This window comes from Somniosus microcephalus, chromosome 4 (assembly GCF_052327205.1).
Source record: "Somniosus microcephalus isolate GS21.2 chromosome 4, FLI_Smic_1.0, whole genome shotgun sequence".
Classification (NCBI taxonomy): Eukaryota; Metazoa; Chordata; class Chondrichthyes; order Squaliformes; family Somniosidae; genus Somniosus; species Somniosus microcephalus.
This window is the reverse complement of record NC_140990.1, coordinates 5,498,140-5,513,679: the sequence shown is the minus strand read 5'-3', so window position 1 is coordinate 5,513,679 and position 15,540 is coordinate 5,498,140. Positions and strand designations below refer to the sequence as shown.

The 15,540-nt window shown below is 48.6% G+C and overlaps 1 protein-coding gene across 1 annotated transcript in view; it reads left to right on the top strand.

The window, feature by feature from the left end:
• The window catches only part of tox4b (TOX high mobility group box family member 4 b), a 44,365-nt gene that overhangs the window by 9,042 nt on the left and 19,783 nt on the right, over nt 1-15,540 (top strand). Inside the window, exons 2-3 of the mRNA XM_085983681.1 lie at nt 258-485; nt 2,605-2,685. Of these exons, the coding sequence (XP_085839807.1) occupies nt 258-485; nt 2,605-2,685 (309 nt within the window). The remainder of the gene's footprint in view (nt 1-257; nt 486-2,604; nt 2,686-15,540) is intronic.

Genomic DNA, 15,540 nt, shown 5'->3' with positions numbered 1-15,540 from the left:
CCCTCTCTCTCTCTCCCCCCTCTCTCTCTCTCCCCCCTCTCTCTCTCCCCCCCTCTCTCTCCTCCCCCCTCTCTCTCTCTCCCCCCTCTCTCTCTCTCCCCCCTCTCTCTCTCTCTCTCCCCCCTCTCTCTCTCTCTCGCCCCCCCTCTCTCTCCCCTCTGTCTCTCTCTCTCTACCCCCCCCTCTCTCTCCCCCCCCCCCCCTCTCCCCTTCTCTCTCTCTCTCTCCTTGGATTGACGCGTTCCCTGCTCTTACAGATTGCCACAGAGAAGAGAGCGGTGCTGGAGGCCAGCAAGAAGACCAAGGGGCCCAAGAAGAAGAAGAAGAAGGACCCCAACGAGCCGCAGAAGCCGGTGTCGGCCTACGCCCTCTTCTTCCGGGACACGCAAGCCGCCATCAAGGGCCAGAACCCCAACGCCACCTTCGGGGAAGTCTCCAAGATCGTGGCCTCGATGTGGGACAGTCTGGGGGAAGAGCAGAAGCAGGTGAGCGTCGGGATGATTGAGGAGTTTGGATTGTGTTGGGGAGGCGGGTGATTGAATCATCGCATCATAGAAATTTACAGCACTGAATGAGGCCATTCGGCCCATTGTGTCCACGCCGGCCGACAAAGAGCCATCCAGCCTAATCCCACTTTCCAGCTCTTGGTCCGTAGCCCTGTAGGTTACGGCACTTCAAGTGCATATCCAAGTACTTTTTCAATGTGATGAGGGTTTCTGCCTCTACCACCCTTTCAGGCAGTGAGTTCCAGACCCCCACCGCCCTCTGGGGGAAAAAAGTTCTCCTCTAATCCTACGACCAATTACTTGGGCTTATACTCACTGGAGTTTAGAAGATTGAGAGGGGATCTCATCGAAACCTATAAAATTCTGTCAGGCCTGGACAGACTAGATGCAGGAAGGATGTTCCCGATGGCCGGGGAGTCCAGAACCAGGGGTCACAGTCTAAGGATAAGGGGTAAGCCATTTAGGACTGAGATGAGGAGGAATTTCTTCACCCAGAGAGTGGTGAACCTGTGGAACTCTCTGCCACAGAAGGCGGTGGAGGCCAGTTCATTAAATATATTCAAGAAGGAGTTGGATATATTTCTTAAGGCTAAAGGGATCAAGGGATATGGGGAGAAGGCAGGGACAGGGTACTGAGTTTGGATGATCAGCCATGATCTCATTGAATGGCGGAGCAGGCTCGAGGGGCCGAATGGCCTACTCGTGCTCCTATCTTCTATGTTTAAATCTATGCACCCTGGCTATTGACCTCTGCTAAGGGAAATAGGTCCTTCCTATCCACTCTATCTAGGCCCCTCATCTTTTTGGTGTGGAGATGCCGGTGTTGGACTGGGGTGGACAAATGTAAGAAGTCACACGACACCAGGTTATAGTCCAACAGCTTTATTTGAAATCACAAGCTTTCGGAGCGCTGCTCCTTCTTCAGGTGAAGTGGAGAAATGCATAAAGACACAGCTTATATAGTCAGAGAATCATGTCAGATGTTTACAGGTAACCTTTCCAACTGCCATTTATCGCACCTCGGCAGAGAGATAATCACAGCAGTCAAAGGTGTGAATGGTGTCCAAACAGGTCAGTCAGGGAAACATTACATCAAAGAACAATGAGGTGGGGTCACAAGGGGTCAAATTTTGCAGATGCTGGGGTCTGTATGAAAAACAAAAAAACAGACAAAAAACATTTTTTTTTTGGCTGGAAATCACAGCAGGTCCGGCCGCATCTGTGTAGAGAGAACAAGCCAATGTCGACTCGAGTCTGGATGACCCTGCATCAGGTGGGGTTACATGTAGCGTGACATGAACCCAAGATCTCGGTTGAGGCCGTCCTCATGGGTGCGGACCTTGGCTATCAGTTTCTGCTCGACGATTTTGCGTTGTCGTGTGTCTTGAAGGCCACCTTGGAGAATGCTTACCCGAAGATCGGAGGCTGAATGTCCTTGACTGCTGAAGTGTTCCCCGACTGGGAGGGAACACTCCTGCCTGGCGATTGTTGCGTGGTGTCCGTTCATCCGTTGTCGCAGTGTCTGCATGGTCTCGCCGATGTACCATGCTCCGGGGCATCCTTTCCTGCAACGTATGAGGTAGACAACGTTGGCCGAGTCACATGAGTATGTACCATGTACCTGGTGGGTGGTGTCCTCACGTGTGATGATGGTATCTGTGTTGATGATCTGGCATGTCTTGCAGAGGTTGCTGTGGCAGGGTTGTGTGGTGTCATGGTCGCTGTTCTCCTGATCTTTTTATACACCTCAATCAAGTCTCCCCTCAGCCTCCTCTGTTCCAAGGAAAACAGACCGAGGCTATCCAGTCTTTCCTCCTAGCTATAATTCCCCAGCCCAGGCCACATCCTCGTAAATCTCCTCTGCACCCTCTCTAGTGCAATCACATCCTTCCTGTAATGTGGTGACCAGAACTGCACGCAGTACTCTAGCTGCGGCCTAACTCGCGTTTTATACAGCTCAAGCATAACCTCCCTTAAATTCTATGTCCGGGGAGTTTGGATTGTGTCGGCAGGTTTGGATTTGTGTTGTGTTTCGGGTGTTGACGATTCCCTGGAAATGACGTAACGTTCTTCTTTTTCCTCCACGTCTTACCCGCAGATATACAAGAGGAAAACTGAAGCCGCTAAGAAGGAATATCTGAAGGCTCTGGCATCTTACAGAGCCAGCCTCTTATCTCAGGTAGGAGTAGGGCTGAGGTGCCGAGGGCAAACGTTGACCGCTCCATGTTATCTGATCGAGAAACGTACTTCATCTTACTTGCACCTGAACAAAGCCAGGACCAATGTTCTTGCTGGGAAGTTAACTAGTGCTGTTGGGGAGGGTTTAAACTAACTTGGCAAGGGGAGGGGAACCAGGAACATCGATATATATAAAACAGTATGTCTCTCTGTCTCTCTGTCTGTCTGTCTGTCTCTCTGTCTGTCTGTCTGTCTCTCTGTCTGTCTCTCTCTGTCTGTCCGGCTATACAATCAAAAGTTATAGAGCGTACCTACACATATGTTATATCAAAAGAAAGCTTATCATTAGGGGACTCTCGAAGGCGTATTTACTTTTTCGTCAGACAAAAATTGTTTGGACGGTATACAAAAAACGTTCCAAAATACTCAAAAATCCACTCATTAGCGGTTGACCAATCCTACCTCTCATTAGCGTTGAGTGATGTGCTGCTTGACCAATCCTCCAGTTCACTCACCTGATGGTTGACCAATCGGTGCGTCACGGGCGGGTCCTAATCCTCCAGTCTCCCTAAACTTCGCCGCCATTTTTTCCATCCCCACAGGCACAGCAGCAGCAACAGAAACCCCCAACATTGCGGCTCCCGATCCCGCCCCGCCGGAGCGGCAGGTAAGTTGGACTCACTCGGGCCGTGCCTCGCAACCGCTCGGCCCGACACACACAGCGGTCGGGGGAGCAGCAGCGGCCGGCCATCAGCCGCGCGATCCGCGGGGGAGCTCAGCTGGGGTCCGTCTCGGCCCTGAAGCGCTAGGCCCCGCACCGCCGCTATCACAACGGCACCGGGCCTCGGGCGCTAGGCAGGGAGAGGGGAGGGAGGGAGAGGACAGCACAGGCAGAGGGGGAGAGGGAGAGAGAGGGGGGACAGATGGGGGCAGGGAGACCGCGCGGCCCAAAATTGCCCTGGCAACGCCGGGCACCCCTGCTAGTAAGAACATATACGAACATAAGAAATAGGAGCAGGAGTAGGCCATTCGGCCCCTCGATCCTGCTCCGCCATTCAATAATATCATGGCTGATCTTCTACCTCAACTCCACTTTCCTGCACTATCCCCATATCCTGTGATAGAAACATAGAGAAATAGGAGCAGGAGTAGGCCATTTGGCCCTTCTGTAAGGGGATGGGGCTCTGCTCTGCCCAATTGCAGGGGTCTTTAGTGCCTGTTGATGTATTGGGCCTCGGTCTCCTTTATACCCTTGCAGCTTATGTTAGCCTGCAGGTCGGGTGTCACTAAACACCCTCTAAAGAGATAGAGAACAACAGCTTACAGAGGAGGACTAAAATACGGTGGCGACCCGCACAGTTTATACCTAATCTGTGGGGTGCTCCTGGAGTCCTCTCTCTTTTCCCTAGTCTGCTGTTCCCTTGTTTGGCGGGTTCGAAGCGCCCTAATGCCCCTATCTGCTGTTCCCTTGTTTGGCGGGTTCGAAGCGCCCTAATGCCCCTATCTGCTGTTCCCTTGTTTGGCGGGTTCGAAGCGCCCTAATGCCCCTATCTAGTTCTAACTCCAGAATTTGGGTGGAGAACGATGCACTTTAAATAGACACTCGGAGACAAGTAGTCCTTGGAAAAGAACAGGTGACAACCAATTTTATTTGCCAAGGTAAGTTCTACCACAAACGTAAAAAAAACACACACACATTTATAACTATAAATAAAATATGAGAGAGAGCGGACACAACGAGAATGTTTACACAGTTTTATCTTTACCAAGTCCAATCCCACCAACCCACTTTCCTACCGAAACTAGACTGACAGTTGCAGGCCCTTGGATTATACTCACAGCCTAATTGACACATCCCAGCTGTACCTGGTTGTGTCAAGATGGAGTACTGTAGGGTTCGAAAATCCACAACCACGTTTTACCAAAAATTGGATTGCCCCATACAGTTTAAAACCAACATTTTCGGCCAAGGCAGAGGTCCCGCCAAACAGGCTGGGATGTGCCTGGGACATCCGAATACAGGGAACTGTGGCTCAGAGGCGAGCCATAGATGTCGGCTAATCAAAGCAGAGTGCATTCTCAAAGGTCAATCAGGGGACCGAGTCAGACCTGAAGCGAGGAAACCCCCGGCCAATGGGGACCACCCGATCCGGGTTTGAATATGTGACTCACCCCTAATCGGGCTATGAATACAAGCCATAATCAACTTGGACTAGGGACAATAGTCTTGGGATCACTACAGTTAAGAGGTGGCCCAAACTAATCAAGTCCCAGGACTGACACAATGGGGCAGCAGACTTGGAGGAGCCGATGTGCACTCAAAACAATACCCCTGTTCTCACACCTACCTGTATAAGTATGGAACACAAGAAGGACCAACGCTGAGAGAGAACTATTACCAGAAGAACAAACAGGAGAGCGAGTTAAGACGCTGAGGGAAAAGACGAGCCCGGGAGGGACGAGCTGGGGCGAACTAACATCTAAAGAACTCCAACCGCGCTGAGGAGAAGATCCACCATCAAGCCCCAGGCTCAATCGGTATACTGAAGGTTTACCAGACGGCGCAACATCGCCGCAAGAAGCCGTACCGTATACCGACTCCCGTCCCGGGGATCTCGACAACAAGACACCAACGACCGAAGTGGCTGTGGAAGACGGCATTCACTCCAGTCATTTCGGGAACCTTTTCCATCAAGCACAAACCAACCAACGACAACCGACCGAAAGCGCAATCAACAAAACCAAACTTCGAGAAAACCCGACCAGACGCAGCAAGGTCCTCTCCGAGGTTCGGGGTAAGGCGAACCCCGAGGCACAGGTCGAATTCCGACGCCGACAGCAACAACAACAACCCAACAACCGCACTCAAAATGCCATCTGTCAAGGGAGGAGGCTGTGAGTATAATCCAAGGGCCTGTAGCTGTCAGTCTAGTTTCGGTAGGAAAGTGGGTTGGTGGGATTGGACTTGGTAAAGATAAAACTGTAAACATTCTCGTTGTGTCCATTCTCTCTCATATTTTATTTATATAGTTATAAATGTGTGTGTGTGTTTTTTTACGTTGGCAAATAAAATTGGTTGTCACCTGTTCTTTTCCAAGGACTACTTGTCTCCGAGTGTCTATTTAAAGTGCATCGTTCTCCACCCAAATTCTGGAGTTAGAACCAGATAGGGGCATTAGGGCGCTTCGAACCCGCCAAACAAGGGAACAGCAGGCTAGGGAAAAGAGAGAGGACTCCAGGAGCACTTGGGCTCAGGCGTACCCCACAGATTAGGTATAAACTGTGCGGGTCGCCACCGTATTTCAGTCCTCCTCTATAAGCTGTTGTTCTCTATCTCCTTATGACACGAAAATTGGTGGGGTGGTAAATTGCGAGGAGGAAAGACTCAGGCTACAGGACGATATAAACGGGTTGGTCAGATGGGCGAAAAAGTGGCAAATGGAATTTAACCCTGAAAAGTGCGAGGTGATGCATTTTGGACAGACTAACAAGGCAAGGGAATACACAATGAGTGGTAGGACCCTAGGAAGTACAGAGGGTCAGAGGGACCTTGGTGTACATGTACATAGATCCCTGAAGGCAGCGGAGCAGGTAGATAAGGTGGTTAAAAAGGTATATGGGATACTTGCCTTCATTAGCCGAGGCATAGAATATAAGAGCAGGGAGGTTATGATGGAGCTGTACAAAACGCTGGTGAGGCCACAGCTGGAGTACTGTGTGCAGTTCTGGTCGCCTCACTATAGGAAGGATGTGATTGCTTTGGAGAGGGTGCAGAGAAGATTCACCAGGATGTTACCTGGGATGGAGCGCCCCAGCTATGAAGAGAGGCTGGACAGGCTGGGGTTGTTTTCCTTGGAGCAAAGAAGGCTGAGGGGGGACCTGATTGAGGTGTACAAAATGATGAGGGGCATAGATAGGGTAGATAAAGAGGAACTTTTCCCCTTAGTAGGGGGGTCAATAACAAGGGGGCATAGATTCAGGGTAAGGGGCAGGAGATTTAGAGGGGATTTGAGGAGGAACTTTTTCACCCAGAGGGTGGTTGGAATCTGGAACTCACTGCCTGAAAGGGTGGTAGAGGCAGGAACCCTCACAGCATTCAAGAAGCATTTGGATGAGCACTTGAAATGCCATTGCATACAAGGCTATGGACCAAATGGTGGAAAATGGGATTAGACTGGACAGGGATGGATGGGCGGCGCAGACACGATGGGCCGAAGGGCCTCTTTCTGTGCTGTAAAACTCTATGACTTAGAGGGTGTTTAGTGACACCCGACCTGCAGGCTAACATAAGCTGCAAGGGTATAAAGGAGACCGAGGCCCAATACATCAACAGGCACTAATGACCCCTGCAATTGGGCAGAGCAGAGCCCCATCCCCTTACACTACGAGCCTGCTCCGCCATTCAAGATGATCATGGCTGACCCTCTATCTCAATACCATATTCCTGCTCTCTCCCCATACCCCTAGATGCCTTTTGTGTTTAGAAATCTATCTCCTCAAATATATTCAGTGACTTGTCCTCCACAGCTTTCTGTGGTAGAGAATTCCACAGGTTCACCACCCTCGTGAGTGAAGTAATTTCTCCTCATCTCTGTCCTAAATGTCGTACCCCATATCCTGAGACTGTGACCCCTTGTTCTAGATCCCCTAGCCAGGGGAAACATCCTCCCTGCACGCAGTCTGTCTAGCCCTGTCAGAATGTTATAGGTTTCAATGAGATCCCCTCTCATTCTTCTAAACTCTAGTTTGATTCCCTTAATATTCAAAAATCTATCGATCTCTGTCTTGAATATATTCACAGCCCTCTGGGGCAGAGAACTCCAAAGATTCACCACCCTCTGAGTGAAGTAATTTCTCCTCATCTCAGCCCTAAATGGCCGACCCCTTATTCTGAGACTGTGACCCCTGGTTCTAGATTCTCCAGCCAGGGGGAAACAGCCTCGCAGCATCGACCCTGTCAAGCCCTGTAAGAATTTTGTATGTTTCAATGAGCTCACCTCTCATTCTTCTAAACTCTAGAGAATATAATCACAGAATCACAGAAACCCCACAGTGCAGACAGAGGCCATTTCGGCCCATCGAGCCTGCACCGACACATATCCCACCCGATCCCCGTAACCCCTACACCGACACATATCCCACCCTATCCCCGTAACCCCACGTATTTAATCCCCCGAACACTAAGGGTCAATTTATCATAGCCAATCAACCTAACCCGCACATCTTTGGACTGTGGGAGGAAACCGGAGCACCCGGAGGAAACCCACGCAAACACGGGGAGAATGTGCAAACTCCACACAGACAGTCACCCGAGGCCGGATTCGAACCCGGGCCCCTGGTGCTGTGAGGCAACAGTGCTGCCTAGCCTACTCAATCTCTCCTCATAGGACAATGCCCCCATCCCAGGAACCAGCCTGGTGAACCTTCGTTGCACTCCCTCTATAGCAAGTATATCCTTCCTTAGGTAAGGAGACCAAAATTGTGTACACTACTCCAGGTGTGGTCTCCCTTGGCCCTATATAATTGCAGATTTTCCACTCACTTTCCATAATTACAGGAGACTTTGGTTTATCCGGAGGTTGTATGTCCGGAAACCTCGATCTACCGGCAGAAATCAGGAGCCGTTTTGTTAGCTTTTTTTTTTTTCCTTCTCGTGGCTTTTTTTTTTCAACAGTCAGGCTCTGGAAAGTCTCTCTGAAGCTGTTGCTAAGCTACAGAGACGCTTCCAAGGTACGGGCCGACTGTTTAGAAGCTGTTGCTAAGCAACAGTGTTTGTTGTCAGATGCGGAGATGAAAACCTCCGTATGCTTCAACATTAACGCTGGTATGTCCGGCTGTTTTGATAGATCGGCAACAGCTCGGTCCCGTCGGTGCCGGGTATCACAAAGTTTCCTGTACTTTAAACCGAATTATGTTGCAGTCACTGTTGGCAAGATGGATCTCCTGCTGTAACATACACAAGACATAAGAGCAGGAATAGGCCATTCGACCCCTCGAGCCTGCTCCGCCATTCAATAAGATCATGGCTGATCTTCGACCTCATCTCCACATTCCTGCACTATCCCCATATCCCTCGATTCCCTTAACATCCAACAATCTATCGACCTCGGTCTTGAATTTACTCAATGACTGAGCCTCCACAGCTCCCCCCATCCCAGGAATCAGTCTGGTGAACCTTCGTTGCACTCCCTCTATGGCAAGTATATCCTTCCTTAGGTAAGGAGACCAAAACTGTACACAATACTCCAGGTGTGGTCTCCCCAGGGCCCTATATAATTGCAGTAAGACTGTCTGTGTGGAGTTTGCACATTCTCCCCGTGTTTGCGTGGGTTTCCTCCGGGTGCTCCGGTTTCCTCCCACAGTCCAAAGATGTGCGGGTTAGGTTGATTGGCCATGATAAAAAATTGGCCCTTAGTGTTAGGGGGGATTAAATACGTGGGGTTACGGGGATAGGGCTTGGGTGGGATGGCTGTCGGTGTAGGGACCGGGTGCTAGGGTTTGGATGATCAGCCATGGTCTCGTTGAATGGCGGAGCAGGCTCGAGGGGCCGAATGGCCTACTCCTGCTCCTATCTTCTATGTTTCTATGTCTTTACTCTTATACTCAAATCCTCTTGTAATAAAGACCAACATACCATTTGCTTTCCTAATTGCTTGCTGTACCTGCATGTTAACTTTCAGTGATTCGTGTACAAGGACACCCAGATCCCTCTGAACACCAGCCTTTCCCAATCTCTCACCATTTAAAAAAATACTCTGCTTTTCTGGTGTTCCTACCAAAGTGGATAACTTAACATTTCTCCACATTATATTCCACTTGCCATGTTCTCGCCCACTCACTGAGCCTGTCGATATCCCCTTGCAGCCTCCTCGCAATTGCAGAGAGAGGGACAGAAATGGGATGAGAGGGCAGAGAGATATAAACGGCGGTAAAATTCGGAATATCACAAAAATTGCAGGGAGCAAATTGAGGAAAATGACAAAGGAGGTACTGAATCGTATGTACGGCAATGTCCGTAGTGTAACTAATAAGGTTGGCGAGCAACAGGCACAAGTTGCCACGTGGGATTATGACGTGGTTGCATGAATAGAGACATGGCTTAATCAAGGCAAATGGAATTTAACCCTGAAAAGTGTGAGGTGATGCATTTTGGGAGGACTAACAAGGCAAGGGAATACATAATGAATGGTAGGACCCTAGGAAGGACAGAGGATCAGAGGGACCTTGGTGTGCATGTACATAGATCCCTGAAGGCAGCAGGACAGGTGGATAAGGTGGTTAAAAAGGCATATGGGATACTTGCCTTCATTAGCTGAGGCATAGAATATAAGAGCAGGGAGGTTATGATGGAGCAGTACAAAACGCTAGTTAGGCCACAGCTGGAATACTGTGTGCAGTTCTGGTCGCCACACTATAGGAAGGATGTGATTGCATTGGAGAGGGTGCAGAGGAGATTCACCAGGATATTACCTGGGCTGGAGCGCTTCAGCTATGAAGAGAGACTGGACAGGCTGGGGTTGTTTTCCTTAGAGCAGAGAAGGCTGAGGGGGGACCTGATTGAGGTGTACAAAATTATGAGGGGCATAGATAGGGTAGATAGAAAGGAACTTTTCCCCTTAGTAGAGGGGTCAATAACCAGGGGGCATAGTTTCAAGGTAAGGAGCAGGAGGTTTAGAGGGGATTTGAGGAAAAACTTTTTCACCCAGAGGGTGGTTGGAATCTGGAACTCACTGCCTGAAAGGGTGGTAGAGGCAGGAACCCTCACAACATTCAAGAAGCATTTAGATGAACACTTGAAACGCCATAGCATACAAGGCTACGGACCAAGTGCTGGAAAATGGGATTAGAATAGACAGGGCTTGATGGCCGGCGCGGACACGATGGGCCGAAGGGCCTCTTTCTGTGCTGTATAACTCTCTCACTCTAAGGCTAGGAATGGGTTCTTAATATTCCTGGTTACCAAGTATTCAAATGAGAGGGCGTGGCGATATTAATTAAGGATGACGTTACACTTCTAAATAGAGAGGATTTACTGGTTGGTTCTCGGACTGAATCTGTTTGATTTGAGTTGTGGAACAGAGGGGCAGCTGTTACATTGTTGGGAGTTTTTTTTTAATAGAACTCCAAACAGTGAAAGAAAGACTTGCATTTATAAAGCGCCTTTCACGACCACTGGACGTCTCAACGCTTCACAGCCGTTTTCCGAGTGGCAGGCAGTGACTAGTGGGGTACCGCAAGGATCGGTCCTAGGACCCCAGCTGTTCACAATATATTAATGATCTGGACGAGGGAATTGGATGTAATATCTCCAAATTTGCAGACGACACAAAGCTGGGTGGGAGGGTAAGCTGCGAGGAGGATGTCGGGAAACTCCAGTACGATTTGGACAGGTTGGGTGATTGGGCAGAAACATGGCAAATGCACTACAATGTGGATAAATGTGAGGTTATCCACTTTGGTGGCAAAAACAGGAAGGCAGATTATTATTTGAATGGCAATATATTGGGAGAAGGGGAAGTGCAAAGAGACCTGGGTGTCTTTGTGCACCAGTCGCTGAAGGTAAGCATGCAGGTGCAGCAGGCGGTTAAGAAGGCAAATGGTATGTTGGCCTTCGTAGCAAGAGGGTTTGAGTACAGGAACAAGGATGTCTTGCTACAGTTGTACAGGGCCTTGGTGAGACCGCACCTTGAGTATTGTGTGCAGTTTTGGTCACCTTACCTGAGGAAGGACGTTCTTGCCATGGAGGGAGTGCAGCGAAGATTCACCAGGCTGAGACCTGGGATGGCAGGAATGACGTATGAGGAGAGATTGTGTCGATTGGGCTTATACTCACTGGAGTTTAGAAGATTGAGAGGGGATCTCATCGAAACCTATAAAATTCTGTCAGGTCTGGACAGACTAGATGCAGGAATGATGTTTCTGATGGTCGGGGAGTCCAGAACCAGGGGTCATAATCTAAGGATAAGGGGTAAGCCATTTAGGGCTGAAATGAGGAGGAATTTCTTCACCCAGAGAGTGGTGAACCTGTGGAATTCTCTACCACAGAGGGCGGTAGAGGCCAGTTCATTAAATATATTCAAGAAAGAGTTGGATATATTTCTCGAGGCTATAAGGGATCAAGGGATATGGGGAGAAGGCAGGGACAGTGTACTGAATTTGGATGATCAGCCATGATCTCATTGAATGGCGGAGCAGGCTCGAGGGGCCGAATGGCCTATTCCTGTTCCTATCTTCTATGTTTCTATGCAGTACTTAGAGTCATAATGGCACAGAAGGAAGCCATTCGGCCCATCGAGTCCATGCCGGCTCTCTGTAGAACAATCCAGTCAGTCCCATCCCCCCGCTCTATCCCCGTAGCCCTGCAAGTTTATTTCCCTCAAGTGTCTATCCAGTCTCCCCTTGAAAACATTGAGTGTCTCCACTTCCACCACTTCCGTTGGCAGCGAGTTCCAGGTCCTCACCACTCGCTGTGTAAAAAAGTTTTTCCTCACGTCCCCCCCTGTATCTCTTGCCCAAAACCTTAAATCTGTGTCCCCTAGTCCTTGTACCATCAACTAGTGGGAACAGCCTTTCCCCGTCTAGCCTATCCAAACCCGTCATAATCTTGTACACCTCTATCAAATCACCCCTCAACCTCCTTTGCTCTAATGAAAACAAATCCAGCTTCTCCAACCTGTCCTTGTAGCTAAGATCCCCCATCCCCGGAACCATTCTGGTAAATCTCCTCTGCACCCTCTCCAGGGCCTTCACATCCTTCCTAAAGTGTGGTGACCAGAACTGGACACAATACTCCAGTTGTGGCCTAACCAGCGCTTTATAAAGGTTCAGCATAACTTCTCCACTTTTGTACTCAATACCTCTATTTATGAAGCCCATATGCTTCCAAAATTCGATAGACTCTGGAACAGTTCCCATGGACTGGAGGGTAGCTAATGTTACCCCACTATTCAAAAAAGGTGGTAGAGAAAAAACGGGGAATTATAGACCGGTAAGCCTGACATCGGTAGTGGGGAAAATGCTAGAGTCCATTATAAAAGATGTAATAGCAGAGCACTTGGAAAACAGTGACAGGATCGGACAAAGTCAACATGGATTTACTAAAGGTAAATCATGCTTGACTAATGTACTGGAATTCTTTGAGGATGTAACTGGTAGAATCGATAAGGGAGAACCAGTGGATGTGGTGTATTTGGACTTTCAGAAGGCTTTTGATAAGGTCCCGCATAAGAGATTAGCGTGTAAAGTTAAAGCACATGGGATTGGGGGTAAGGTACTGTCCTGGATAGAGAACTGGTTGGCAGACAGAAAGCAAAGAGTTGGAATAAATGGTCTTTTTCCGAGTGGCAGGCAGTGACTAGTGGGGTACCGCAGGGATCGGTCCTAGGACCCCAGCTATTCACAATATATATTAATGATCTAGACAAGGGAATTAGATGTAATATCTCCAAATTTGCTAAGGACACAAAGCTGGGTGGACGTGTGTGCTGTGAGGAGGATGCAGAGAAACTCCGGTATGATTTGGACAGGTTGGGTGATTGGGCAGATGCATGGCAAATGCAGTATAATGTGAGGTTATCCACTTCGGTGGCAAAAACAGGAAGACCGATTATTATCTGAACGGCAATAGATTGGGAAAAGGGGAAGTGCAACGAGACCTGGGTGTCCTTGTGCACCAGTCGCTGAAGGTAAGCATGCAAGTGCAGCAGGCGGTTAAGAAGGCAAATGGTATGTTGGCCTTCATAGCGAGAGGATTCGAGTACAGGAGCAAGGATGTCTTGCTGCAGTTGTACAGGGCCTTGGTGAGACCACACCTTGAGTATTGTGTGCAGTTTTGGTCGCCTTATCTGAAGAAGGATGTTCTTGCCATGGAGGGAGTGCAGCGAAGATTCACCAGGCTGGTACCTGGGATGGCAGGAATGACGTATGAGGAGAGATTGGGTCGATTGGGCTTATATTCGCTAGAGTTTAGAAGAATGAGAGGGGATCTCATTGAAACTTATAAAATTCTAACAGGACTAGACAGACTAGATGCAGGAAGGATGTTCCCGATGGTCGGGGAGTCCAGAACCAGGGGTCACAGTCTAAGGATAAGGGGTAAGCCATTTAGGACTGAGATGAGGAGGAATTTCTTCACCCAGAGAGTGGTGAACCTGTGGAATTCTCTACCACAGAAGGCAGTTGAGGCCAATTCATTAAATATATTCAAGAAGGAGTTAGATATATTTCTTAAGGCTAAAGGGATCAAGGGATATGGGGAGAAGGCAGGGACAGGGTACTGAATTTGGATGATCAGCCATGATCTCATTAAATGGCGGAACAGGCTCGAGGGGCCGAATGGCCTACTCCTGCTCCTATCTTCTATGTTTCTATGCTTTGCTTTGCTAACCACTCTCTCAGTATGTCCTGCCACCTTCAGGGACCTATGCACATTAACTCCCAGGTCCCTCTGTCCCTGCACACTCTTTAAAACTGTGCCATTAAGTATATATTGCCTCTCCCTGTTCCTTCTGCCAAAATGCATCACCTCACACTTCTCTGTATTAAATTCCATCTGCCACTTGTCTGCCCATTCTGCTAGCCTTTCTATGTCCTGTTCCGGTCGATTGGTATCATCCTCACTGTTTGCCACACCCCCAAGTTTGGTGTCATCGGCAAATTTAGAAATTCTGCTCTGTATTCCAATATCCAAGTCATTTATATATATATCAAAAAAGCAGTGGCCCCAGCACTGACCCTTGGGGAACACCACTGTCGACCATCCTCCAGTCTGAAAAACAGCCATTCACCACAACTCGCTGTTTTCTGTCCTTAAGCCAATTCCTTATCCAAGCTGCCACTGACCCACCTACTCCATGAGCCTCAATTTTATTAACCAGCCTTCTATGTGGTACTTTGTCAAATGCCTTCCGAAAATCCATGTAGACAACATCTATTGCATTCCCTTCATCAATCCTGCCTGTTACTTCATCAAAAAATTCAATTAGATTAGTCAAACACTATCTGCCTTTTACAAATCCATGTTGACTCCCCTTAATTAGCTTAAACCTCTTCAAGTGCCCGTTAATTTTTTCCTTGATTATTGTTTCTAAAACTTTACCCACCACTGATGTTAAACTGACCGGCCTGTAGTTACTAGGATTGTCCTTGCACCCTTTCTTGAACAATGGTGTCACATTTGCCACTTTCCAATCCTCAGGCACCTCCTCCGCATCTAGGGAAGATTGGAAAATTATGGCAAGCCTTTCCACTATCTCCTCCCCCAATTCCCTTAGCAACCTGGGATGCAAGCCATCTGGACCAGGCGACTTGTCCACTCTAAGCATACCCAGCCTTTCTAATACATCCTGCCCATCAATTTTCACCCCTTCCATTGCTTCTACCTTTTCCACGTCTACTGATATTTTGGCAGCATCCACCTCCTTCGTAAACACCGATACAAAGTACTCATTGAGTATTCTAGCCTTGCCCTGCGCCTCTAAGCATATATCACTTTCTTTTGTCCCTAATAGGTCCCACCCCGCCTCTTACTACCCGCTTACTGTTTACATGTAGAAGATTTTGGGTTCCCTTTTATGTTAACCGCCATTCTACTCTCATATTCTCTCTTGGCCAATCTTATTTTCATCTTCACTTCCCTCTCAACTTATTGTATTTGGTCTGGTTCTCCCTTGAAGAATTCACCTGACCTGCATCATACACCCTCTTTTTTTGTTTCATCATCTTCTCAATCTCCCTCGTCATTCAAGGAACCCTTGCTTGGGTTCCCTTACCCTTCCCTCTTGTTGGAATGTACCTAGCCTGTACTTGGAACATCTCCTTAAAGATCTCCCATTGTCCCGTTACAGTTTTTCCTGTC